General features: G+C 38.0%; 1 protein-coding gene across 1 annotated transcript; it reads right to left on the reverse strand.

The window, feature by feature from the left end:
* Window positions 1-907: 907 nt before the first annotated feature.
* LOC129278931 (uncharacterized) lies at window positions 908-25,894 on the reverse strand. The gene is made up of 4 exons (XM_064110884.1): window positions 24,850-25,894; window positions 7,587-7,931; window positions 6,470-6,571; window positions 908-4,936 (listed from the first exon to the last, which is right to left on the reverse strand). The coding sequence occupies exons 1-4, from the start codon at window positions 24,944-24,946 to the stop codon at window positions 4,440-4,442; spliced, it is 1,041 nt and encodes a 346-aa protein (XP_063966954.1). The 5' UTR covers window positions 24,947-25,894; the 3' UTR covers window positions 908-4,439.
* Window positions 25,895-26,565: the final 671 nt, after the last annotated feature.

Consider the following 26,565-nt stretch of genomic DNA (forward strand, 5'->3'; position numbering starts at 1 on the left):
AACATCCTCATAACACGAGTTGTAGTCAGCTCGATCTTTCCTTCCCTATACTGAGAAATGTTTACCAGGATATGCTACCAGTAAATTCCCAAGCCTGTTGCTTTAAAGGGGGAGCGAACTGTGTGTTGTTTCTCCTTGCCTATGGCCCGTATTCTGAAGTCAGGTTTAAAATAGACTTTGGTCTAACTTTGTGCTAAAATTATGGAAAGTCAGAAATGTCAAAATGTTCCTCACATTGTATGTTTCTTATATATTTACTATGTTCTTTTCTAACTCGTGAATGGTGAAGAAAACTCTGTTATTTATCCTTCCGAAACAATGAAGAATGATTTGAGAGAAAAATTAGCAGATACATTGAAATTTTACCGATAGATATTTATGCCACTATTGGCTATCCATAGTTAAACCACAACTTTAAACCAGGGTTTAAATTAAACCCGACTTCAGAATACGGGCCTATGTCTTTAAAATAGCTAGTCTTAAAATGATCCTTTGAAATTACTATCAGTAATACAGAGGATAAACTAGCCTGTTTTTATATGTTTGTCGAAAAACTAAAATATTTTTTAGGAGATTAAGGTACCTGTTTTGCTACTTGGTAACTTAATTATTAAAGCAGATACGAACCAATAGCGCCATCTCCAGTCCTCAACTACCTGGCCAGTTTCCTGACCCATAATGCTAGTGTAGTCTAGTAATATAGACCCATTTAAATGATAACATGCTAATTAACTACTCAATACATTTGTATGGCAATAATTATGTTACCAAGTCGCAAAACAATTACTTTTCCTCTCAAAGCATTTTAGTTTCTCAATACAAATACAATTACAGGTCAATTTATTCTCTGTAGTATTAGTAGATAATCTGAAAAGGTATATTTTAAGACTATGAATTTATAACACACAGTCAATGAGAGACCACACACAGTTCACTCCTCCTTTAAAATATGAATGTTTTGAGTAGTGTATTAGTGTGTTATCATTCGAGAAGGGCTTATATTACAAGACTGCACAGCACAGAATGTTTCATTATGGGCAATGCACCTAGCCCGCTGTGAGTAGTTGAGGACTTGAGTTGGGGGTATAAAGGCTGTTGACCAGTTCGTATGCCCTTTAAATGACATACTAATTCCCTTTTTGATGACGGAATCCACTACACCGACATCTTTGTTATTCAAAGAAATACTCCTGTACATCCTGGTGTGAAACCATATACCTCTGCCTGCGTGCCACTCAACATGCATTCAATCTTCTTTTACAATCGTGTGACCATAATGCACTGGCATGGCATGCTGGTGGCTCAGTGGTAGAGCGCCCGCCTCATGAATGGGAGGTTGTAGGTTCAATGCCTGGCTAATTACATTAAAGAAAAAATGGGACTTTCTGCCATCTACATGTAACCAGGCACTCGGACGTATTGGGATTACGAGGGGTAATGATACCATATTACGTTATGCAGCTAGGGCCCAATAGAAGACCAGCTTTTAGCTTTAAGTGGCTACTCTGGGTAAATATGATTTATAATAATAATGATAATGATAATATAGGTATATAGGTAAATTCATTTACCAAAACATAGAACCTGAAGATTTCAATACGATATTCGCTACTCTGCGCCAAAATTTTTGAACAGTTTACCAGCCCGCCTACAAAACTATCGTTCTTTGCAATCTTTCTCTTATAAAATGAAACTTTATTTAAATGCTCGCACTGACAGAGATCATTGACATGTTGACATGCTTGAACTACCTTCCATTTCTAATGTTAATTAATGCACATGCCTTACCTGTTGCTCTGCTAGACAAATGTCACTCAAGCTCTTTATACATGTACCAATGTTACGTAATTGCGACCAGTTGACTCTGTTATTCAAATGAACTTATCTTCTAATGCCTACATTTCTTCTCCCTCTTCTCCATCTGTGTTTCTTTTTCTACTCTTAACTTTCTTATTTATATGCAATTACATATGATGTCATTACAGTACGTAACTTGTTATTTATTTGTATCTGGCGACCCCAACTCAAGCTCTGCTTTCCGGGTTTTCGCCTCCTTCAAAATTGTGTCGAAATATATACTGTATTCGTTACTATGTCAAATATTATTTTGTATCTGTTTGAAGGAAATAAATGTGATTTTCAATCAATCAATCAATATATTTACCCAGGGAAGCCACTTCAGTTCTGAAAACTGTTCTCCCAGCAGGCCCTGCTCTATCATTATTATCATTATTAGTATTATCCATTGAATTAACATAACTGAACACAGAAAACATTTGTTTCTTATGGAACGAGAATTAATAATACTACTAATAATAATAATGAACATTAATTTGTATAGCACAGTTTTTATATGGATATATTCAGCTGCGCTTGTTCAGAGCTCTTTTTACTTATGTCTACACAGAAAATTTTCTTAACTAAAGAGATATGTTTTTAATCTTGATTTGAAGAGTCAAGGATGGAGAGCTTCTTATATCAATTCTCTTTCAGGGCCCCTAAACAAAACTTGAGCTAAAAAATTAATTGTGGGGCTGCATTCTATGCTGGATTGCATTGATTACTGTGTATGATCAGTCTTAAAAATTAGCTTCACTATCAATCGCCAAGTTATATGTTACAGGGTTCAGTTCATCAATACCTGAATGAAACTAAAAATAATTTATTATCAAACAAGGCGCCAAATAATTACCATGTTGACCTAGTGAAGGTCTACTTCTATGAATTCCATATACAACCTTGTCCATCCCCATCCTTTGAATACAACAAAGACTTAATATAGGAAACCCAAAACCACACATCAATTAAGATCAGGTACTACAACTTAATTGCCAGTCACCCCATTGAATTTCCCAGACAGGACGTTACAAGAAGACACTGGCTAGAAGGACTGCCAAGAATAAAAGTTCAAATCTACAAGAATCCTAAAAAATCAGTCATCGTTCTATCACCACCATAGCAACTACATGTATTTTTCTTCACCATATCCTTGTTTCACTTTGTTTCATTTCTCATTGTAAAGTTCATCAAACCCAGATTACATTTCCACACACCCTTTATCCTGTAGAAGCACACGATGGCAAACATGACTCATGTTGCCATGGTAACTGCCTATTTATGTTCACATTTCCTGCTTCTTCATTGGCAGAGCAAACAGAATGTCAAACAGGAACATGATCACCTGTAACAACGTAGAGAATGACAGAGGAAAGACAACACTTCCCCTCCAAATATACATCTTTTTTTTCATGGCTACTTTCTGTCTTCACAGTTATCATTAAAATGAATTGATTTTAAATCACAAGCTCAGACAATCTTCAGATTCTTTTTTTCTCATTCGATTACGCTCATCCTAATTCTGATTCAGAAACCTGAGATTGTTTGAAACAGTAAGACTTTGACAGAAGGAAAGGAAATCACTTGATTTACTCATCAAGACTTTTAAAAAGAGAATATAATTCCCAGCATAAAAATGATATCAACATATTTCCCTGATGCAGTACGATGTTGTCACTCCATGTGAAAGTGGGCTTCATGTTGCTCAAGTCAAGCTCATATTCCTCTCAAATGGCATTTAAAAATACAAAGCTGTAATCATCTCCAAAGTCTAGATATTTCATGTAATCGGAGGCTTTGCAGAATAATATTGATCTTTTGATTTTCTTCACACTTTTTCCACCGCCAATCAGATAAAGTTGCACAAGTTGCTAGTGGTTCTCAATTTCCTGTATCATAGCCATCAAATTCTGCGTGTCGATCATACATCCATGTCGTAAGCTTGACTGACAAAATTCTGATTTAGTTCTTAAAACAGCACTTTATATTTACGTGTCTTTCCTAAAAACCACAGTTCTTCCTTTCATCGACATGATAGCCCTTTGATCATCTAGTTTTCATACCTAAGAAGATTCTGAAGGCATGCACATCAGGCCTGATGCACATTATGCCTCTGTCCCTCATTCAGTTCTAGGACTCTCCTCTACTACATGACTGGTCAAAATTCATCACAGTAATACCATGGTGGGGTCTTGGCTCGTCACATTGGCAGGTTTCACTGATCTCGACTTCGGTCTCGGTTCTATGAGAACTCTTTCATCAAGCAGCCTAGAATAACAACGGGCTAACACAGGAGCATAGATGATCATTACATGACATTTCCATCTTGTACTCGGTTTAATCCTGTGCTTCCTCCTGTAAATCAATGTCCTTTGATACATAGACGACTAACGTAAACCAATGCGTTAAGAACAAATTTATACATCCAAGTCAAATTAATAAACCTGTCCCAATACAGCTGGGGACTCTTAATTCAGACACAGCTCAACACAGTGACTGAAAAATGATGAAAATATGGATAATATATCAGAGGTCATTAAGTTCTGTCCAGACAGATGGCTGTTGCCCCCAAACAAGGTCCAAGGTTGTTACTCAATAGATCATCATGTCCTCCAGTAAAGCATATCGTCCCTTTGTGGGATCACTGCCCGGTCAAACCGCGGCCAGAAAAATTTACTATCTGTGTCTACGTTGTATTCTAGAGAGTGTGCAATGTCCGTCTTGAGGTCGTGCGGAACTTTGTCCTCCTCGATCCGCCGGACGATGACGACCTTGCCTCTGACCGAGTCCACTTTGCGGGGGATACGACTGAGCGCAAGGCGGAACCGTTGTGACTCGTGCTGGAGGTACTTCCAAGAGACTAAGAGGACAACCGTGGTGCTGTGAACGAGACTGAGGGCAAGGCGTTTGGTGCTAGGGCGGCTATCGCGACCCGTACCAGCGATCTCGCTCCACAGGGTGACGTGTAGGTGAGATTCTTGATCAAGGAGCTTGGAGCGCATCATTTCAGCAAGGGTCAGATCCGTGCCGTGATGGTGGATGAAGATGTCGCAGCGATGTCGCATGATGAAAGGTTGCATCTCGGCCTGCACGGGACTCACTGTATGAACAAAATGCAAACATTGGTCATTCAAGTAACTTTATCAAGGATTGCATGCAAGCAGAGGTGGCTCACCTAAACTCTAACCCGGGGGGGGGGGGGGGGGGGGCCACTTACATTGACCAGTGGATACCATGCGCGACCAAAAAAACACGTAAAAAGGATGACTTTTTCAAGATAGGGCACGTTATGTACGTAACATAATAAGGGTGTCAAAAACACAAAATAATGAAAAAAGGGTATCTTTTTACCAGGAAAGCTACGTGTTTAGGGTCAAATTTGAGAGGGTAAAAAGACTAATGATGTTCTATAAAGGATGTACTTTTGCCGCAACAGTTAACACTACGTGTTTAGAGTCCGATTTGCGCGAGGTGTGAGAGGTGATGGGGCCGTACTATAAACCCAATGATGTAGGTAAAGGTAAAACCGACGTCCGTGACATAATATCGCTGTACTTGTTTAGGGGTTCAATTCAGGGAATACTTGCCAAGGCATCGTTTTGTTTCCAATACTTGTTAAGGGTAGGGTTTCACACGCCAATACTTGTTAAGGGGTGCATTTTCAGAATATGGAAAATACTTGTTTAGGGTGCTTTTCGAGACTCCATGGTCGCACATGGTATATCTATATCCTCTCGTCAATGGAAGTGCCCCCCCCCCCCCCCGGACTCTAACTTCTACCACCCAAACTCACATCAACAACTGAAAATTGTATACAAACCAAGTCTGAGACGATCTATGAAAAGAATGCTGCTCTTATGTTAGAACTTTGAGCCCATCCAAAATGTTGGCAGCAAGGTATTGCTTGAACTGAATATATCCTTTTAACTTAAACACTGGGAGTATATTTTTTTTATTTTGGGGGGGAGCAGGTAGGTTAAGGGGAGGGGGGCTTTATTGCCATGATCTGAAGCGAATGCACAAAAGTTTTTTCTTGGCATCACCACTAAAAACACACTTTCAACTGTACATCATTGTGTATAACATTCAGTATGTTTGCATCGTCTCCAAAATCACTTGATGGATTCGTGACTGCACACAGTCAAATTTATGCCTCCGCCATCTCCACATATGAAATATAGCACACCTATCTCTCAACAATTTAAAGTAATGACCTCTGAGATCTTGGACCAAGTTTAAAATCTATCAGTTAAACAATTTTTTGTTATTACAAGAACGAACTCAGGACGGACGGACAAACAGAGGGACACCTTAAAGAATAATGCCTCTCAGGGGCGGATCAAGGATTTTCAAAAAGGGGGGGTGCAAATTTTTTGATGAAAAAAAATATTTTCATCCAATATTTATGGTCTATTTTGTCCATGGATAATTTGACAAGCAAAAAAAAGGTCCTCACTTTCAAAAGGGGAAAGGGACACTTGTGTTAGAACAGCATTATTTACATTACAAATTTTTATTCTGCCTCTCAAAAGGGGGAGGGGCACAGGCCGGATGTGCCCCCCCCCCCCCCGGATCCGGCAGTGATGCCTCTGACACCCACTTACAACGGGCAGAGGCATAATGAGATACTTACTTCCGAATCCATTGATACCTCCATCTGATGTAAAGCTTTCATGTTTTGATCCTTGTCTTGCTCGCACTCGATGACCTTTACAACATGGCTGGTTTCGGTATCCTAGAATGACAAAGAAAAGAAAAAAAACTTTTAATTTAATGGCAGAACAGACAGCATGCCTGTTTAGTAGTATATAGAATTATGAGAATAATGATAATGTCTAAAAATAGGCACCTATAGTGTCATCTCTCTAATAATGATATATTCCAAGGTGAACTATTCAGGGGCGGATCCAGGATTTTCCAAAAGGGGGGCACATTTTCCCGAGGATAATTTGACAAGCAAAAAAAAAAAGGGTCTTCACTTTCAAAAGGGGGGAGGGCCGGGGCACACTTGTGATTTAACAACATTTTTACATTACAAATTTTAATTGTGCCTCTCAAAAGGGGGGGGGGGCACATGCTGGCTGTACCCCCATCCCTGGATCCGCCAGTGGAACTATCATTATTATCTCAGCTTGAGCTCGAGCTGCCACTTCCAGCATTGTGCCTTCACTGACAATAACTTAATTCTTTTATGTTTAAGCTTCAATGACTAGGACAATGCTCACAGTGGAGCAGTCTTAAGGCCACCGCACACCTTACGACCCGACTGGTCTACGACTGGCTTGCGACTGAGTGAGGGGAGATGAATCGCAAGGTAGTCATAAGCCTCGACACCGCACACCTTGCGATCCGACTACCATGCTGTCTGCGACTCACGCATGATTTTTCCCATAGCAACTAAGAAAATGGTGCTTACTACTGCGTATGCGCGTTGTACATGTATACCATATACGCGTCAGGCAACGTTGCTGTCTGATTGACTGGAAGTTGGATTGAGCTTGCAATCCAGTCATAAGGATTCGACATGTCAAATCCTTCCGATTTTCCTTGCGACTTGTCTCTGACCGGTCTGCGACTCTCAAGCTGATAAGAGCTGTGACGTCACATCTCCCCTCACTCAGTCGCAAGCCAGTCATAGACCAGTCGGGTCGTAAGGTGTGCGGTGGCCTTTAACCTTGTGTGGTAATTGCACTAATTTCTTTGAAGTCAACAGACCAAGTAACCATGCATCCAAACACTGAACAACTTACTGCAGAACCAGACGACAAGTACGATGGCAACAACAGCTAGGAGAAGTATGATGACCACAGCTGCAATGACGGCAGGCGAGGTGCCATTGGGTGCTGGAGAAACTGTTGTCATTGTTGCAATCATGCCAGCTGCATTGGTGTCCTGGGTGCTGCTGAACCCTTTGGGTGTTGAAGCACTCACGGTTGATGTTTCTGGAGCATCCCTACTGCTCTTTGTAGTTGCATCAGGACTTGGTTCTGGACTGTCCTTCGATCCTGATGTGGAGATGGAGGGATCGGTGACTGGTCCAGAGAGTGGTCCAGTTGTGGGGTCTGAGTCAGGGGCGTTGGTGGGTGGAGCGGTAGCTGCAACAGGGATGGGTAAAAAATAAAATATTTCCTTTACTTAGTAATTTATGGAGTCAAAATCTGTGGTGAATGGTGGGATCACAATAACTTTCCCTCATAGATGATCCCAACCTAGAATCAAATTCATGCAATTAAGAGTAAGACATAAATATATAGAGTGCTTGATTAAATGTGTGACAAGGACTAATGCATGACTATCGGTGCCATGATTTTCTTTCTTCATAATTTATGACAGTTTATCTGGATTTCAGGATATTATTTATGGGGGAGAGGGGAGGGGTCAGTGACGGATCTTAGCCAGGTTAAATTCAGTACCACTGCAGGGGCCATATTATTGTTATGCAATAGTCAGCCTCTCAAAACTATGGGCCCGAATTCACAAAGGTGGTTTTTAAAACCATCGGCTGAACCCATGGTTTATGCAGATTTCTTGTATAAATTACGCTTTTTTACAGTGTATATTTTAACATGTCCAATGCTGATGCACGCTTTTGTCGCAGTGTGCCAAATTTATGCCTGTTACCATGATTATCCACGCTATTTTATTCAAGAGTCCACTCTTCAAATAGTGGACTCATGAATGAAATAGCATAATTAACCATGGCAACAGGCCACAATTTGGCGCACTGTGACAAAAGAGCACATCAACATTGGACATTTTTTAATACACACGGTAAATAGGTGTAATTCATACAGGAAATCTGCATAAACCATAGGTTTAACCGATGGTTTTGAAAACCGCCTTTGTGAATTCAGGCTATTGTGTCTAATCTGGCTAGATCCACGCCGGGGGGGGGGGGGGGGGGTAATCGGCACAAATAATTCCCCATGATATCATAAGTGTTTGATACAGGATAATGGACTAAGATCCAGTGAGATGCAGTCAGGAGTTCTTTGAACCATTGCTGCAATGTTTCAGGTGGTTTTCAGGACCTGTAGCTGTATAATTACACAAACCCACATCACTCCTTGTGGCTCCCTAACTAAACACCACTAACATCTAACCACACTCACCAAGCTTAGCAAGATTCATTTTTCGGTCCGTTTCTCTTGGTTTTTACTTTAACATTTTCCATTTTCTCCCCCCCTTTACATCAATTCTTTTCAACCCCTCTCTCTCGTCTGCCTCCCTCTGTCCATCTCTCTCTCCCTCTTTCTTTCTTTCTTTTTCTCTCTTTATCTTCTTTCTTTCTTTCTCTTCTTTCTTTCTCTCCTTCCTTCCTTCCTTCCTTTCTCTTTCTGTCTCTATCTCTCTCTCATCTTCTCTGTCTGTAACTCTTTTTTTTTTCCTTCCTTCCTTCCTTACCTTCCTTTATATTTATGTCTCTCATCTTCTCTATCTGTCTGTAACTCTCTCTCTCTCTCCCATACTCTATCTTTCTCTCCCCTCTAATCATTGTCTACGATCATCTAATTTGCATAATCCAAGAAAACTATTTTAAAAAAGTAGACAGAGGTTCCACATGAACATTCAAACACCATTAAAAAGTATGAAAAAAATTCAAAATTATATCCAAAGTGGTAAATACCTATAGTAGCAACGTATCCATCATTGCCTATTCACATGCTAAGAAAAGCAACGGAGCAGTCATCAGTTGCATCCTAATAAAGTTAATATCCTTAATTACCATCTTAAATCTGGCTAACATAATCCAACCAGTCAAAGGAGTAAGGAAAACATGTTTTCACTCGACATTGTGCTATCGCCGGTGAAGCATGCTTAATTTCTGACTATATAAAGTCTCCATTCTTCTCCAATTTCCTTGAATAACAGCCCGGAGAAAATTATTCACTTTGAGAGCGTGCCGTAGCGTTGGGCTGTTTGTCTTGGATATTACAAGGTGTGCATGTTGTAATAATGTTGTAGTCATCATGTTGTATTTCTAGCTACTCCATACTTAGAGGCCGTTCTCATTACGCTTTCTAAAACTAGTTTACAGGAAACCAGTTTGGAAGATCTCTATGCTAGCATTCCCACTTGATCACACGAAATTTGTTTTCAAAATCACTTCACGTAAAGCGATATTGTTGCTATGGAAACGCTCTCAATGGGTTAACACGTTTCGCGCAAAATTCAAAATCAACGTAGGCATTCTACACCTGTCATGTGGAGTAGCGCGCTCAAAATGTGCGAAGATCGCTTCCCGAAGAACGGTTGTGTCCTCACTTGCGCTAAAACCAGTTTACCTAGGTGAAGCGATCTTGAAAACTACATCGCGAAGTGGTTTTTCGAACTGGTTTGGAAGATTGCTTACAAGACCGCTTTGACCGTTCTCACTACGTGTTCAACTAGTTTCCACTAAACTATTTTCCAGTAAACTAGTTTTAGGAACGTAGTGAGAACAGTGTCTTAGATTGTTGCTGTTCTAATGGTGACAATGAATAACATAATAAAATGTATATTCATCAAACATAAAATTGTGTTCTGCTTTTAACTTATCTCTCAAAATAACAAATTCAACCTATACTGCTGACCCATAACAAAAGAAAGCAACTCTGTAGAATTAGATTCTAAGTAAATGAGAAAAATGTGTCATGTTTTTACAATGAAATGTAGAGAGATACTAGCTTGTGAAACATCTCCATTTCAGAATTATTTTTTTTTCATGGGATGACTGTATAGTTCAAAATCACTGGGTTCTTAAAATTTGCATGAAAGTGTATTGCCCGGAGGGGGGGTAGTCATATGTATTGCTGTACTCACGCATGGCCAAATTATTTCCAAACACCCCCTAAACGTTTTTTTTCTCTGTTTTTTGTGGGCATTATTTATACACTTTGGCCCCTAAACAAGTTGTCGCCACAATATGACCCCGGGGAAAAAGCTTTGGGGAAAATAATACCCTAAACACGTTTGGCTAGTCTTTAAAAAAAAAGCTTTGGAAAAAAAATACCCTAAATATGTTTGACCCTGCGATTTACCATTGACCAGTCTTTCAAAACTACCCCCTCTTTTTGAAAATCTGTGTTTTTGATATCCTTAACGAGTGCTCACACGGCCTGCGTCCAAAACTGAAAAAATACCCCTTTAAACATTTTTTAAAAACGTTTTTTAGTCACGCGTGTGAACAGCAATATATTTGACTGGCCCCCTGGGGTGAATTGTACTGTATACTATCTTTGGGAAAGTGCGTTGTACTGTGTTGAAGTCTTTATTCTAAGTATAGAAACTTAATTATATTAATCATTTCGAATGTCAAAGAACATTACATTTCCATTATACCATCAAAATAGACTTCAAATTGCAGATATTGACAACTTCCCAAATTTGATAAAATTGCATTGCATGTATTAAATAGTAAACTATGAAAATAACAGTACAGCATCCAGCATTATTATCTGTTAACAAACAAGGCATAAGCGATGTTATATCCTACCTAGATTGAATCCTGTATAGTGATTGGTTCAAGTAGCATCATGTGACCGAATATATTTCAACTATGATGTTGCGTGACGTCAGACCTCGATATATTTTTGGATATACCAATATTCTGACGTCATTATTTCACAAAACTGGATATATCTCGGCGCACCGGCTTGCGCACTCTCTCTCCCGGGCGCGCAAGTCCTGCGCGATGCGTCAGCGCAGACACTAATCTGCGTTCTGCTGAGCGCGGTGCAGGTGGCTCGGAGAAAAGTAGGTAATTCAACGCAAGTAACCGGAATTTGCAAGCTCAGCGCATAGATTTTGGTTATAAATTATTAAAAGTAGGATATAAAACAAATATATCAGGCGTTTCATTCGAAAGCATAGTGGGAATTATTAATCCTCGGTTGGACTGGCAAAACTACTATATTTCCCTCGGGGCTTCGCCCCTCGGGAAAAATAGTAATTGCCAGACCAGCCTCGGATAAATAATTCCACTATACTTTCTCAAAGCCTGATATATTTGTTTATTGTGTCTCGCCCACTTGTGAAAGTAACCAGAAATATTGTGATTTGCGAGGGCACGCAACAAAATTGTATCAAAAGTTCATTGTAAAATAACTTGGATGGAATAACATTTGTCATAAGAGTCTTGCACGTAAATTTCAATGTTAACCTCAAAATGACCTTTGACCTTTCAATGTGACCTCTGAACACAACATGCAGGTATTTTAAGTACAGCTACAACCCAATTTTGGTTCAAAAGTGACTTACAGTTGCGGAGTTATGTCATAACAATGACCTCAAAATGGCCTTTGACCTTACCATGTGACCTCTGACTGCACCATTACAGGCAGGTCTCCTAAGTACATCAACAACTCAAGTTTGGGTGACAAGTGACTTGCGTTGCGGAGTTGCGTGTCATTCGAGAGTCTTGCATGTAAACTTTAACGTTGACCTGAAAATGACTTTGACCATGTGACCTCCAACTGAAACATAACATGCAGGTCTCCTAAGTACATCTACAACCCAAGTTTGGGTGAAAAATGACTTACAGTTGCAGGGTTATGTGTCATAAGAGAGTCTTGCACATAAACTTTAATGTTGACCTGAAAATGACCTTTGACCTTACAAGGTGACCTCCGACTGCAGCATAACATGCAGGTCCCCTAAGTACATCTACCACCCAAGTTTGGTTGAAAAGTGACTAATGGTTGCGGAGTTATGTGTCATAAGAGAGTCTTGCATGTAAACTTTAACGTTGACCTGAAATTGACCTTTGACCTTATCATGTGACCTCCTTTGGTTGAAAAGTGTGGAGTTATGTGTCATATTTTGGTTGTGGAGTTATGTGTCATAATGTTTGTGATGGACGGACGGATGACGGACGACATTTGGATCTCTTAGTCTCGCCATCACCTCTGGTGGGCGACACAAAAATGCTATAAAAATATATAACATGAAAATAATGGCACTTTACATATATCTGATCTTCACATCACATGAAATAAAATCAAACATCGCCCCAACTACTACATGGGTGCCCAACTGTTTAATATAGACCTCATAACGCATGAAATGTTCAATAAAGGTTGTTTCAGTATCTTATTGTTTGTGAAATTTGATAATGAGTACTTGGGCATTTTCATGCACATTTAATGTTTTCGGGAAAGGGATGTGGAGACATATATTTTTGTCATGTTCACATCATGGCCTAAAGCTCACTAAAATTGGTAGGAGAATCTCAACACCCACTGAGAAATACAGAAGTATAACCTTTCTCTTGCATGTGTTCATAATATCCATCATAGTGCCACGAAAAGCTATTTCTACGCTTTCAAAAACATGAGAAACTTACGTGCCAGGGGGGGGGGCACTTGTTAAAGGACGAGAGGATACCATGCGCGACCAAAAAACACGTAAAAAGGATGTCCTTTTCAAGATAGGGCACGTTACGTACGTAACATAATAAGGGTGTCAAAAACACTAAAATAATTTTAAAAGGGTATGTATTTCGCTAGGAAAGCTACGTGTTTAGGGTCAAATTTGCGAGGGTATAAAAAAGACTAAAATGTTTCATAAAGGATGTACTTTTTGCCCCAACAGTCAACACTACGTGTTTAGAGTGGGACTTGCGCGAGGTGTGGGAGGTGGGGCCGTATACTAAACCCGATAAAGGTAACACCGACGACTGACGCGCTGTACTTGTTTAGGGGTTCACTTCAGGGAATTCTTGCCGAGAATATTGTTTTGTTTACAATGCTTGTTAAAGGTAGGGTTTCACACGCCAATACTTGTTCAGGGGTGCATTTTCAAAATATAGAAAATACTTGTTTAGGGTGCTTTTCAAGACCCCATGGTCGCGCATGGTATCCACTCGTCAATGGAAGTGCCCCCTCCCCCGGGCTTATATGTCTGTGTACTGCACCCTCTCCTCTATTCATATAACACTTTTTTGTTTCAAAGAAAATGATAATTCTTAAATATTCAAAAGATGAAAGGTGAGACTTGTTTATTTCATCAAAGAAATCTTTCCAGTTATTTCTATGCATTTAAAAAAAATCTCTACTCTTGATTTCAAAACAGATTTAAATATTCAGGCCTGTATCATTTGATGCATCTCTCACTCTCTCTTTTCCCCTTTTTTGTATTTGTCCTCCTCCCCCACCTACTCCCCCTCATCCTCCCCTCCTCCTCCTCCTCCTCTCCTCTTCCTCCATCATTTATATTTTTGTGGGGGGAGAAAGGGGGTGGCAAAAGAGCTTCTCGAGTTTGTAGTGTAGTCTCTGATAAAAAAATATGTCACGGGCCATATTACAACTAGAAGTTATTGGACAATGATACAATGCAATCCCTCATCTAACATTGAAATTCATTTTTCCAAGTTCACCATTGCTTTAGTTCAGAAGATGACTAACCTATATATTATGAAAAGTATTTGCTGCTAATAAGAGTGCCTCCTCCTTCTTCTTCGTCTACTTCTCCATCTCCTTTTCCTCCTCTCTCATATTCTCTCTATACCATATTTTATAAGAACAATCATCATTGATAATATACACTTTTTTACTATGCTTTCTTAGTAATCACACTATAATCAATCAGACATATGAATAAAACATGCATATTCTCACGATAATCAAATTCCCATTCTCCCCAAAATCACGACGAATCTGCCGCTCTACTTAAATGCTCCGAAAGGCAAGACTTCAAACGCAAGTTTACATTCTAATGGCACTTTCTGGATTGTGCCACAAATTTGAAGGAGCATAAAGAGTTTCTATTCAAATCAACAACTGTACACAAACTTCAATCGGTGGCAGAGTAAATGTCTTTTGATTAAAAGAAATCAAAAGTTTGACCTAAAAAGGGTTCATAAAGAGTCCCAAGTTTTCTGTGATACACAAAACTGAAAAAAACTCATGGAATTCATGAAAGACATAATTTATAAATTCACAAAAAACACAATTTTCAGGTAAGTGAATTGAAATACATAAAATACAGCACCCTTTGATTTTTAGAGGGAGAGCATAAGCCAGAGATGTAATAGAAGAGAGAGAGAGAGAGAGAGAGAGGGAGACAGCGAAAGAGAGGAAAGAAAAAGGGGGTTATTAACTGCTTTCGAATTGGGGGAAATATCAAGCTGTGATTTGTGAAAAAAAATATGAAGAAAATATAGAAAAAAGGAGATGTGAGAGGACAAATGAAACAAAAAGAAACAAATAATACAGGGAAGAGAAATAAAAATAAAGGTCAACAGAAAAGTTTGCATAAACATAAATAGCCACATTATTAGCACAAATAGGACACGTCCCTCTGAAAAGATTCAAGCTAGCAAATATTCTTCATGATTTTTAAGTCAGAGGCTCCGCTCAAGTCTTCACTATAGCGCACTCCTACGTGTATTATGTACATTATTCATGGGAGGGGGTTCCCATGTGTCAAAACCCTCTTGCCCCAAATAGAATTCAATACTATCGACATTAAAGAGATGGTTGCAAGGAATGGAGAATTAATACTGCAAGGGTTATGCAGAAAGATGTGTTAGCGGTGTCGATAAATGGGTATCAGTGGTGGATCTGCAGGGGCTGCGGAAGCAGGGGGCTTCAGCCCTCCCCCACTTTTTTTCGAATACCGTGTACGAAAACGTAAAATTGACCATAGGATTGTGATTTTTTGCATGGTCAGCCCCCCACTTTTGGCTCAGCCCCCCACTTTGAAAACCGTTCCGCGGCCCCTGATCTGGGGGGGGGGGGTAGATGTTCAGCACACAGAAGAACTAAAATTGCCTACATCTGAGAGTGATGTCCTGGTTTTTTTTTTGGGGGGGGGGCTTGTCAAATAAAATGCTCTCCCTTCAGAAAAATTCCAGTTCCATGCTTGTCTATCACGACCCCCTCTAAGCAAAAAGCTACATCCGCCACTAAGTATGAGTACCATATATTTCATACTTCGTCATCCATAACTGATCGTCGAGAGGGGGAGGGGTACAGGTATGCATAACTAACGATGACAATTCACCTTCGTCCCACTTTGACATCCCACAACACTCAATCATTCTTATCGTTTATAATTTCTTTTTGAGGGGGGGGCACATGCAGGGGGCCGTGCCCGAATGTTTCGATCAGGGGCAGACTGCCTAATTTGACATATTTTTTTTCTCAGTTTACCCCATTAGAGACTGAATGATTTTGCCAGAACAAACGTTTTCAATAGACTATATCCTGACACTGTTGCCAACAACTTCTCGAGGTTCAAGCTTTAAATGTTGAGTGCGGAGAGGTGTAATGCATCGTGAAACATTAGCCATCCACTTTAAATGTGAAACATTCAACCAGCTGCAAGATCAACCTGAAGAATGCACTTAAAGCTGATGTTTCTAACATGACGCCTGAATGTATATCATTCAAGTCAACCAAATACATGAATGTATGTATGAATGGGTAGTGCAGTCCAATAGCAATGATACTAAAGAGATCTTTACAAGATTGAATTTTCAATCTTGTTTTCACTCCTCAGGAGTCGGGTAAATAAATATGCTGAATATTTTATAGTACCTACAATGTTTGGTAATTTCTTTTCCTTTTTTCATCCTAGTTGTCTTTCTATTTTTTTTTATTTGTATATCAACTTAATGCCTATTACTTTAGTGCCTTTAGCATATATATAAAAGGAAAAAAAATTCATTCCAATTTCACCTGCTAAAGAATAATATCAGTGCACACTAGTTTCAGCATAACAGCTGACTCAACCTGTAAAGTCTTTGAAGATATTTACCTGTAAAATGTCCCTATCCTTTAAGATCATATGCTCCTGTACTAAAAAATGGCACCCATGGGGGGGGGGGGGGGCTTCAGCCCCCCTACTTTTTTCAAAAACTGTGTACAAAAACATAAAAATGACCTTATGATTGTGATTTTTGACATGGTCAGCCCCCCCCCCCCACTTTTGGTTCAGCCCCCTCCGTTCCGCGGCCCCTGTGACTGGCATAGGGGCAGCTTGCGCCAGACCCTACAGAACGCAAAACTTAATGCCCTTCTGCCTGACCAACAGGAATGGGAATTGTCCTAAAACCCTTCTCCAAGCCAGGGGACAGTGACACTGACAGTTACCTTTTACTGAGAAGGCTCGCAAAAAACAGTCTATTTTCAAGATCATATTGCGTTCTAAAGCATGTGTGGCACCTATCCCATCAATTTTGTTTCCTATCTGACGTTTGTTATTTGATACAGGAGCTTTATGAGGCTTTACACGTTGATAACCCATTCTTCTATGTCTATTTATATGGAAGGATATCCTCTCGCCGCCTGCACACGGATTAGTATACATGGGACTGAAAATAGGATGGTCTGTTTGCAGTACCACGCAAAGCCAGCATTAAATGTCATTGAACTGCCAGCCACAGATAATACCTCAGTCACATTTGCTCTACAGCGACCGTACCGCAAGTCGAAAACAGCCGTTTTAACATTTTTGAACCATAGCTACATATAGGTGGTATGAATAATAATGAATAAAACGGCTGTTTTCGACTCGCCGAACGGCCGCCGTAGATCGAGCAAATGTGACCGAGTTATTACTAGGTATCATTTCTTTCACAAGCTAATTTGCAAATTCTAAGCAGGCAGGCCTCAACTGGCAGTTAAATTTATTGGCCATTAGACAGAAAAGAGCAATTTCATCAACTTTAAATGTCAGGCTTTAGCATCATCGCTTTATATACATGTAATAGATATTTAGGATCAATGCAGTAAAAGGGGAAATGTAATTTTCCTTAATGGAAAACAGCATCATTAGAGAGAAAAACAATTATGATCATTGATTCCAGAGCAGTATGGATGAGAAGTAATTGACAGGAACAAATTAAGTAAACTCATAAAATATGTCAACAACCCAGCTGAGTGATTTCAATATTGAAATATAAAAGTTATTTTCTCAAGAGTGTATTCTTTCAAAAATTGCATATATTGATATAAACTAAATTAAATGGAATTTCATTTACTTAAAGTGATTGGTTAACATTGGTTTGACTTTTTAAAAATCTGAGCTAGAAGGTCACACTTGTCACCTGTGTCTGTGATATGTTACAAAAATTAAGCCCAGAAAAAATTGCGTTCGAAAATTATTATTTAGTGCTTCAAAAATTGAAATATAAAGTGACCGAAAACACCATCTTAATTTCATCCCATACACTTATGTGTACTATTTAGGCGTCTATAAGATGCCTATTTACAAAATCGGGGTTTGCCTTGTAGTTTTAGCTTTTCATTCTCAATAATGTTTGTTTTCAGGGTTTATTAGTTCTAATACATGCACTTGTACACATGTTTCATCTTGGTTTGAAAATTTTTTAAATCGGCTGCTCACAAAGTTAAACAATACCTTTAATAAAAGGATGCTCGATGAAGAAATCTATCTATCTATCTATCTATCAATATATATATATATATATATACATATATAATTTTCTGATATCTAACAAGGGAAGATAATTATAAACAATGAGAAACATCCTACACCCAATAACACTAGTTTCCAGTAGGAGTTAAAATCAAAATACTACACTATATACCAAGATTTGATGGACAAACTCACTTCTAAGCTCACGACCATTTCTACATTCCGAAAAAACCGAGTACAGTACAAATATATTCGTATATTGCTTTAATTGATCGCATACATTCAGTCTAATGCAGATTTCTAAGCCTGAGAAAAATCAATAGACTGCAGCTGCACACATGAATATAGACATGTGGGACTGAGCATACAATATTATATCTTCGACAGACTATCTGGCTTTATATCAGTCAGGTTTCAGTTTTCAATTTTAATTTCAATTTAAAAAACATGGACTTTATTCATATACAAACATGATGCACAAACATTGACAATTGAAGTATTCATGTTTACAATGTACATTTTTATAACCATATACAGTTTAATACCATTGTGAGATAGGTTTTATGCGCAAGTAGCAGTCATATAACTCTTAAGTAACATACTTTACTCGTCTTTGTTTGAATATGATAACACAGATCCATCATGTGATAGCAATTTCAAACTGAATACTCAAAAGTTAACAAGATGGGATTCTATCAAACATATCTTTGTTTGCTATCTTTTCTGTTTGCCTTCTTCGAAATCAAATTTTCTTACGTGCCTTTCTCCTCTTTAATCTTCCTCTACTTTGCTCTTCGTTCCCTTATCCTCCTTCATATTCCCATTCTTACTTCCATATTGCTTCCTTTCTCCCGTTCCTCTTCCCCCTCTAACATCCCCCTCTTTTTACCCCTCCACCCCCTCTTCCTCTTTCTCCTTCTTTCAGTTCTTCTGCATGCCATCCAGATTTGTATCTATCATTTAAATCTGCTGGCCATTTTAAAATCCCTTAAACCATTCCCCCCAAAAACATGCAAGAGAAAAGAACTTGGAAGAATTCCCATAGCAAACATTCCATTGCACTTGAAGCACGACTGTCGGTCGAGGATCCAGAACCGTCGCCATGGGGATGTGTGAGCAGGATTCCACGCTGCCTCCAAGTTTGAGAAAAGCTTGATCCCAATGCAGCCATCTTCCTCGGTAAATAAATCAATATGTAGAGCGAAACGTGATTTCTCATATAATCAGTATGAGGGGGGCAACTGTAAAGTTCCGTTCGTGAGACACGGTGCGAGAACAGGTGTTTCTTCATGATTAGAAGATTTTTATGAGATATGCTGATGAAAACCACCTCATCAAATGAGGAATAAATTTAGTGGGGCCCATATGGATTATTTTCAAACTATTGTCATCTGTTAACAGCACTATTATGTTGCTAAATGAAGACAGGAATATTTCCTAAACAGAATTTATACATGTTCCACTTTCCAGTGGAGTATTGATAACAGTAATTAATAATGTTAACAATAAACATCATACTTAATGCTGACTTTACTTCATGGAATACCAGGAAATGTGATGCTCTTTCTAATTTGTGCAACATTGGTTCATACTTACATAACTGAATTATTTTTATTATTCAGTTTTATGTACTCATACCGTCCACTACTGGTTAATTATTGTACATTTTCAGTGACTTAATGAGTAAAATTTTTGACCAAGTACAAATTTGGCATACAGGGGGGGGGGGGGATCAAAATAGTCCTCAGTGAGCGAAACAATGGAGCAGAACATTGCCTTTTTGGAATGAAGAGCTAATATTGTGACCTAGATTAAGCATAATATCAAGAAAATAATTTCGTATTTTACCATTTTCCCTTTAATTTTCTTTTTCTGTTGGGTATTTAAACATTCAGGAGGCAATTGCCCCATGCCCTGCCCTCCTCAACTGTATGCCACAAGACCTACATATGACACCCCATTTTATGCCACCCCCCCCCCCCACTCAATATTATTCCAAACATTTCATTCAGCGAACACTAAGTAGTCGTTTCATTGTGTACAGCAAACACAGAGGTAATATCTGTTTTGTACATGTATGCGGGGAGAAGGCTTTTGAAAATGGTTAATATTTCACCAAACATGGCCCTTGCATGACACTACTGCACCACTTAAGACACACCGAAACACAGTTTAAGGCGTAATTCGATTGATGAATTGTTTACCATTAATCTGCTAAAGTGCGAGAGCGAAGGGTAACAGTTTAGTCTCCCGTATCTATGGAAGACACTTGTTTCTCCCGTGGGGATATCCCGCATCAATTTGTAAGATTGTCTATCTCTCTGGGGTCCACAAACCATTCTCCTTTCCTCAACCTTAACACGTTGCTTTCCTTTCTGAGTAGGTGTTCAGAAGAAAATAATTACAATTCATCTTTTCAATATTATCTCAAATTTGTTGATTCCTCACAGCAGAATTAAAGCTGGTCAATATTCTATAGATATGAATTAAAGCTTTTATCAAGTTTTAGCAATTCCAGCTCTAGATCATTCACATTCAATATTTCAATTCATTATCAGATATTATTAAAATAAACCTTTAGTTTGTTTATTTAGTAGATTTAAAAGCATATAAACCATTTTGTATTTACCTCTAGAGCAACTTTTCACAAATGACCTTTCTTTTTTTTTTCAATGGAAATGTACTTAATTAATTTCTAAAGAATGTCATGCAAGCTTGCCTCATATAAATATTCAACCCGAATGAAGGAAACACTGTATAGACCAGGGCCACGTCTTACGAAGAGTTGCGATTGATCTGATCAATCGCAACTATGGACGGCCAGCAACGTCAACATCTATTATGCATGTTTGTTCAAAATATTTTCTATGATATACATTCATGCATTCATTACTTTCTTGACAATTCACTGTGCTTCTCTTTGTTTATAAAGGACATTGTGCAAATTTCCAGTAAAAAAATTATGACACTGATGGATTTCCATAGAGTTACGATTGATTGGATCAATCATAACTCTTTGTAAGACGGGGCCCAGGTGGCATGACTTGAAGGTTACATTAATATACAAATAAGAAAGCTTCTATTACATACTTCGCGTTAAACCTATTAATTTGACCCGTTGCTGAATACGGAACATAACTGTTGTTTATTTTTCACATTTGCATTAGATAGCTCACAATTTGAACAGCAGCCCAGCACAAATACTTTGTCCACTTATACTTTACAAATCACACACTGCTCTGGTTTGAGAATGTGAAAGCTAAATGGCAATGTACGCATACAGCACTTAACAACAGCCTAGACTAAAGAGTCATTCCAGTAATACAAGTGGTTATTCAAAAATGAGCCCAAAAAATTTGAGGGGCACAACCTGGCACATGTGGTAAAATTTCTTAAAAGTCCAGAGTGAGCAAATTGAGCAAGCAAAATATTTCAGGTTTTTTAAAATAAAAATCCAATATGTGATAGATTTTGACTGAATAATCAGAAAATAACATATTTTTAACTATTTACATTTCGTTTCTTTTTTTCCCTTCTTTTTCCTCTTTTTTTATAATTGTCATGGAACTTTCTGGGGGATGACCTCCCCCCCTGTAGGCTAGTAATTCATACCTTGCTAATTTTACTGTTCTGGCTTGACAGGTGAAATAGCAAGCAAAAGACTGACTGACATTCTGTGTTCATATCAGTATTAGATAGCCACAAACAAAAATCTGCACATCAGCTCAAAACAACCCATCAGTTTATTTGAAAGATAAAACAAAATAAGTGAGAACGAGACACGATATGCAAGTATACATGCCTATACTTGTCAACAACAAAAAGCACGAGGGCCTACATGAACAGCTGCACATAATCCTGACTCAACACGCAACCCGCTATTTGCTCGCTTTAGACTTCATCTCTGAGGCACAATTTAAGGAAATTTAATGATGCCTTTCTAGAGATCTATCCCAATAACCTATACAGAATTATTATTCGAAATGGCAATGTATTGCCGCTGCCCACTAGTGTGAAAAATAACTTTTGAAATAATATGTTTTTTAATTTTATTTTTGGGCCATTAACACTTCAACGAAAGCAAGCCATGTGTACTCCAGTGCTCATTTGAGCACATAATGATCTCAAATTGGCAACAATATTTTATTTCACCCACTAATCCTCTCATAATATCAGGTTATTACAGTACTTAAATGATCATACCCAGTAAAAACGCTGTTTAAGATTTTATACAACGCTGTTTACTATATGAACCTTACAGTATTTGTTTAACCGTTTAAAGAATCATGTTTAATTTATTCAAGATAAGATATTGAGAATTAAACTTTGTTGCTTAAGATTTAAACAATTACTGTAAGATTCATAGAGTAAACAGCGTTGTATAATTTTTTTTTTACTGTGTAACCTATTTTCATATTGATTTAGAAAACCCAAGAACAGCTCTTGCCCATAGATCTATTCGACATACTGGGCCTTACATTTGGAACTCTCTTTCTTTTTATATTTGGTCATGCCCAACGAAAAAATCCTTTAAGAGGCAAGTTTAAAATTTCCTCCTTTCAAAATATGAAACACAATGCTGATAATTATGTCATATAAATTATGTTGTATTACCATTTCATGGTTACATAATATACCACCACACATATGTATACATTTTTTGCCATTATTTGTGATTATTATTATATAAATAAAATACCTTACCGAGTCTGTTTTTTTATTTTTATTCTACCCATAATGCCTCAAGGACATAAATCTACTTCCTAACTTAATCCACAAATTAATACAATACAATGCATTTCACGCTAGTTAGTATCATAAAACATGATGCTTACACACTGTAAACATTATTTAAGAAACCAAAATAGTCTTGTATCGCTATTTCCCAAATGTCTCTTGTGTATTAGATACGCTTTCAAAAGTCACATGGATAGACTTTGCAACAAGAAGAATTTCTCAATGACCTCTTTCTGATTACCTGTACAGAAAACACTGGACATTAATATGTTGAGTGGGCTTGCAACCAACTATAAGCATTGAATAAAAACTTTAAATTTGCAAGAATATTATGAAAGATAGGTGACTTGCGCATGTATGCAAGGGTATGGGAAGGGGGGTGGGGAGTCCGGCACATGCATGCAAAATGTGAGAGATTGATAAAGGTAAGCAGGAAATCTAGCAAAAAAAAAATTGAATACATTTCATTCCCCTCAAAATCACCATTATGACATCTACTGAATATACCTGAAGAAGTTTTTGTGTTTTTTTTTTCAGTGCTGACTTGACTCACTGACTTAAAATTTTTTTTTTTAAAGCACTGGAATAATGAGACTAACTACTCTTGAAAATGTTAAGTGGTAAAAACATCCTGTGCACACCGCAACTGCTACGCATCCTCGTAAATCTAGTTCAATGACATATCGACGTATAATACATGGATTTAGAGAAAAGGTTAAGATTCACTAGACCAGCTGTCCGTGTAAATATTGGTTAACAATATCAGGGCTTAGATGGAATCAGAGAAAGACAAGTTAATCCATCATCTGCCCTTACCACTTGATTAGATGTCTAGGGATGCGCATCAATTTGACCTCCATCAATATGAGGCAGGGGTAGCAAAAAAGTTCTTAATCCAGTCAGACGACTCCCTGGGGGACACTTATCTATGCTAATGGTAAGTTTTTAACCTTCAGTGACCTTATTAAGATGGAGATAGGATTCATTTATACCCATGATCACCCCAGGCGGGAAACAAGATAGTGACAAAAAAAGAAATATTATCAAATTATGAATTGACCTACCAGAATATAGTAATGCACTACAGACTGCATCTATTGACATGTTAATAATTCTTAATAGGATATCCCATTTCTTTTGTCTAAGGAACAGTTTGCAGATTTCCCTTTCATCATCCAAAGCATGATGTATGCTACACTCCAACCTCCCAGGAGAACATGTACAGATACTATCATACTCTCTTAAGTTTAAGGTGTGTAACATTGTACTCTTCCTATACATCTAACTGCTGACACAAAGACATTTTATTAATTGTGTAAAAAAAAAATTGACATTTCCTAAACCAAAAATCATCATCATCAGCAGTATCATCATCACAACCAGCATCATCACTATCACCATCAACATTACCACCATCACCATCATCATCATCACCATCATCACCATCATCATCATCACCATCATCATCACCATCATCATCATCATCACCACATCATCATCACCATCATCATCATCACCACCATCATCATCACCATCATCACCATCATCATCATCACCATCATCATCATCACCACCACCACCATCATTATCACCATCACCACCATCATCACCATCACTATCATCACCACCATCATCACCATCACCACCATCATCACCACCACCATCATCATCACCACCACCATCATCATCATCACCATCGTCACCACCATCGTCATCACCATCATCACCATCATCATCATTATCATCATCATCATCACCACCACCACCATCATCATCATCATCATCACCATCATCATCATCATCATCATCATCATCACCATCATCATCACCATCACCACCACCATCACCATCGCCAGTGTAGCGACTGAGGCCTCGGCCAAGGCCAGATTGCCATGGATAAGGATAATGACTTACTTCCTGAAACTTCCTGGAAAAATGAAGCTAGTAGTAATAGAATTGCACAAGCCACTACAGCCCAGTAGAGTATCCTCCAAACAACGTTAGAAGCCATGATGCATTAGTATCTCCAACTATATAGATATCATCCAAAGTACTTGAAAATCAGTTTTCTGTGCATAAAAAGAGAGAGAAATGATAAAAAGATAAAACAATAGTATTTAAAACTACATATCATTCAAGAAAGTTTAAAAATTCTGTAGGGGGGGGGGACATAGAGAAATAAGAAAAATGTTTTTGACAGATGTTGTGGTAGAATATATACATGAAATATCATGCATGACTTAAATCACATACATTCAGTGGGTTAAACATCCCCATTGGGTTACAGGAGAGCAAAGGGCTACACATAATTTTCAAATACAGTGGTTAAAAAAGATATTTTTCAAGACATAAAATGAGAAAATATGCTCAAGATGTGACTCAAAATCAGATTATTAGTGAAGACCACACATCCACGAACACACATCAGTAATACAATTTGAAAACAGACTGGCATATTAATCATCAGTAATACATTTTAACAATTAATTAACTGTTCAAACAAAGCTGAGAATGAGAGTTCTCACAAAATCTTTGTTAGATATGAAAGTCTTAATGTCCAAAGATATAATCCATCCCGCTACACATTAAAACAACATTGTGTAAAGTATGGATTGTTTAAAAGGTAAGTAAATTTATATGAGAATGTTCTACAAAATCATGTACTATATACTCTTTCCTCTTGGAACATAGGATCCCTGTAATTATAGGAAAGAGAGATTATGGATTAAACAACCCGTCCATTTTTTTACACAACTTTTCGAATGTGACAGTCTACACCACTTTCCCCACATTCAGTTGCAAATCTAGTCTGGAAATTCGAAAAGAGCAAAGGTGGTGGTAAAAGTGAACTTTCTAAACCAGGATGTTTAATCCCAAGTGTTAATTTCAGTTGGGAATTCCACCAACGGAAAGTCTGACCCATATTAACATCTGAGCAAATACCGGTGAGTCACATATGTAAAATGATGGACTTTTGCTTACAGCTTGGTTGGCTGAAAAGTGATTTAATTTGAAGAACAGCTCGTCGTTTAACGTCTATTGTCTCTTTCAGTTCTATTATATATTGCTTCACTCTAGCGTTCCGTTCATTCATGTGATTTTACTCCGCTGAGCACATGTCGAAAAAGCTTCAGTTTGTCCGTTTTTAGGGCTATTTTATGATTTTGAGGTACCAAACAACATTTATTTATTTACTTGAAAAAAGAATAAAATGAAAATGCATTATGGTGGATGGATATCTTACGCAATTTGCAAGGATTTATATGAACATGATTTGAAATACTGTTTTATGTTATCAAGACCACTTTTAATTCCATTCTGCCTGTGATGAAAAAAAAAAGATCATTACTGAAAGGAAAATGGATATACGCAGAATTTTATTAAACTGTATTATTTTTTTTCTATCTAATTCTTTCATCTTGGTTTCCTTTCTTCCTTTCCTCTCCATTCCTACATTCTTTCTATTTTCACTATTAATCTCAATTTGTCCTTTTTTTTAAAGGACAAGTCCACCCCAACAAAAGCTGATTTGAATAGAAAGAGAAAAATCAAACAAGCATAACACTGAAAATTTCATCAAAATTTGATGTAAAATAAGAAAGTTATGACATTTTAAAGTTTTGCTTAATT

Source organism: Lytechinus pictus, chromosome 16, assembly GCF_037042905.1.
Source record: "Lytechinus pictus isolate F3 Inbred chromosome 16, Lp3.0, whole genome shotgun sequence".
Taxonomy (NCBI): Eukaryota; Metazoa; Echinodermata; class Echinoidea; order Temnopleuroida; family Toxopneustidae; genus Lytechinus; species Lytechinus pictus.

Excerpts from the sequence above, each read along its gene's own strand:
- LOC129278931 (XM_064110884.1), bottom strand. The coding sequence starts at position 24,946 with ATGGCTTCTAACGTTGTTTGGAGGATACTCTACTGGGCTGTAGTGGCT. Across the intron at positions 6,572-7,586 it reads ACTTGTCGTCTGGTTCTGCA|GATACCGAAACCAGCCATGT; the intron begins GTAAGTTGTTCA and ends TTGTCATTCTAG. Across the intron at positions 4,937-6,469 it reads AGGTATCAATGGATTCGGAA|TGAGTCCCGTGCAGGCCGAG; the intron begins GTAAGTATCTCA and ends TTGTTCATACAG.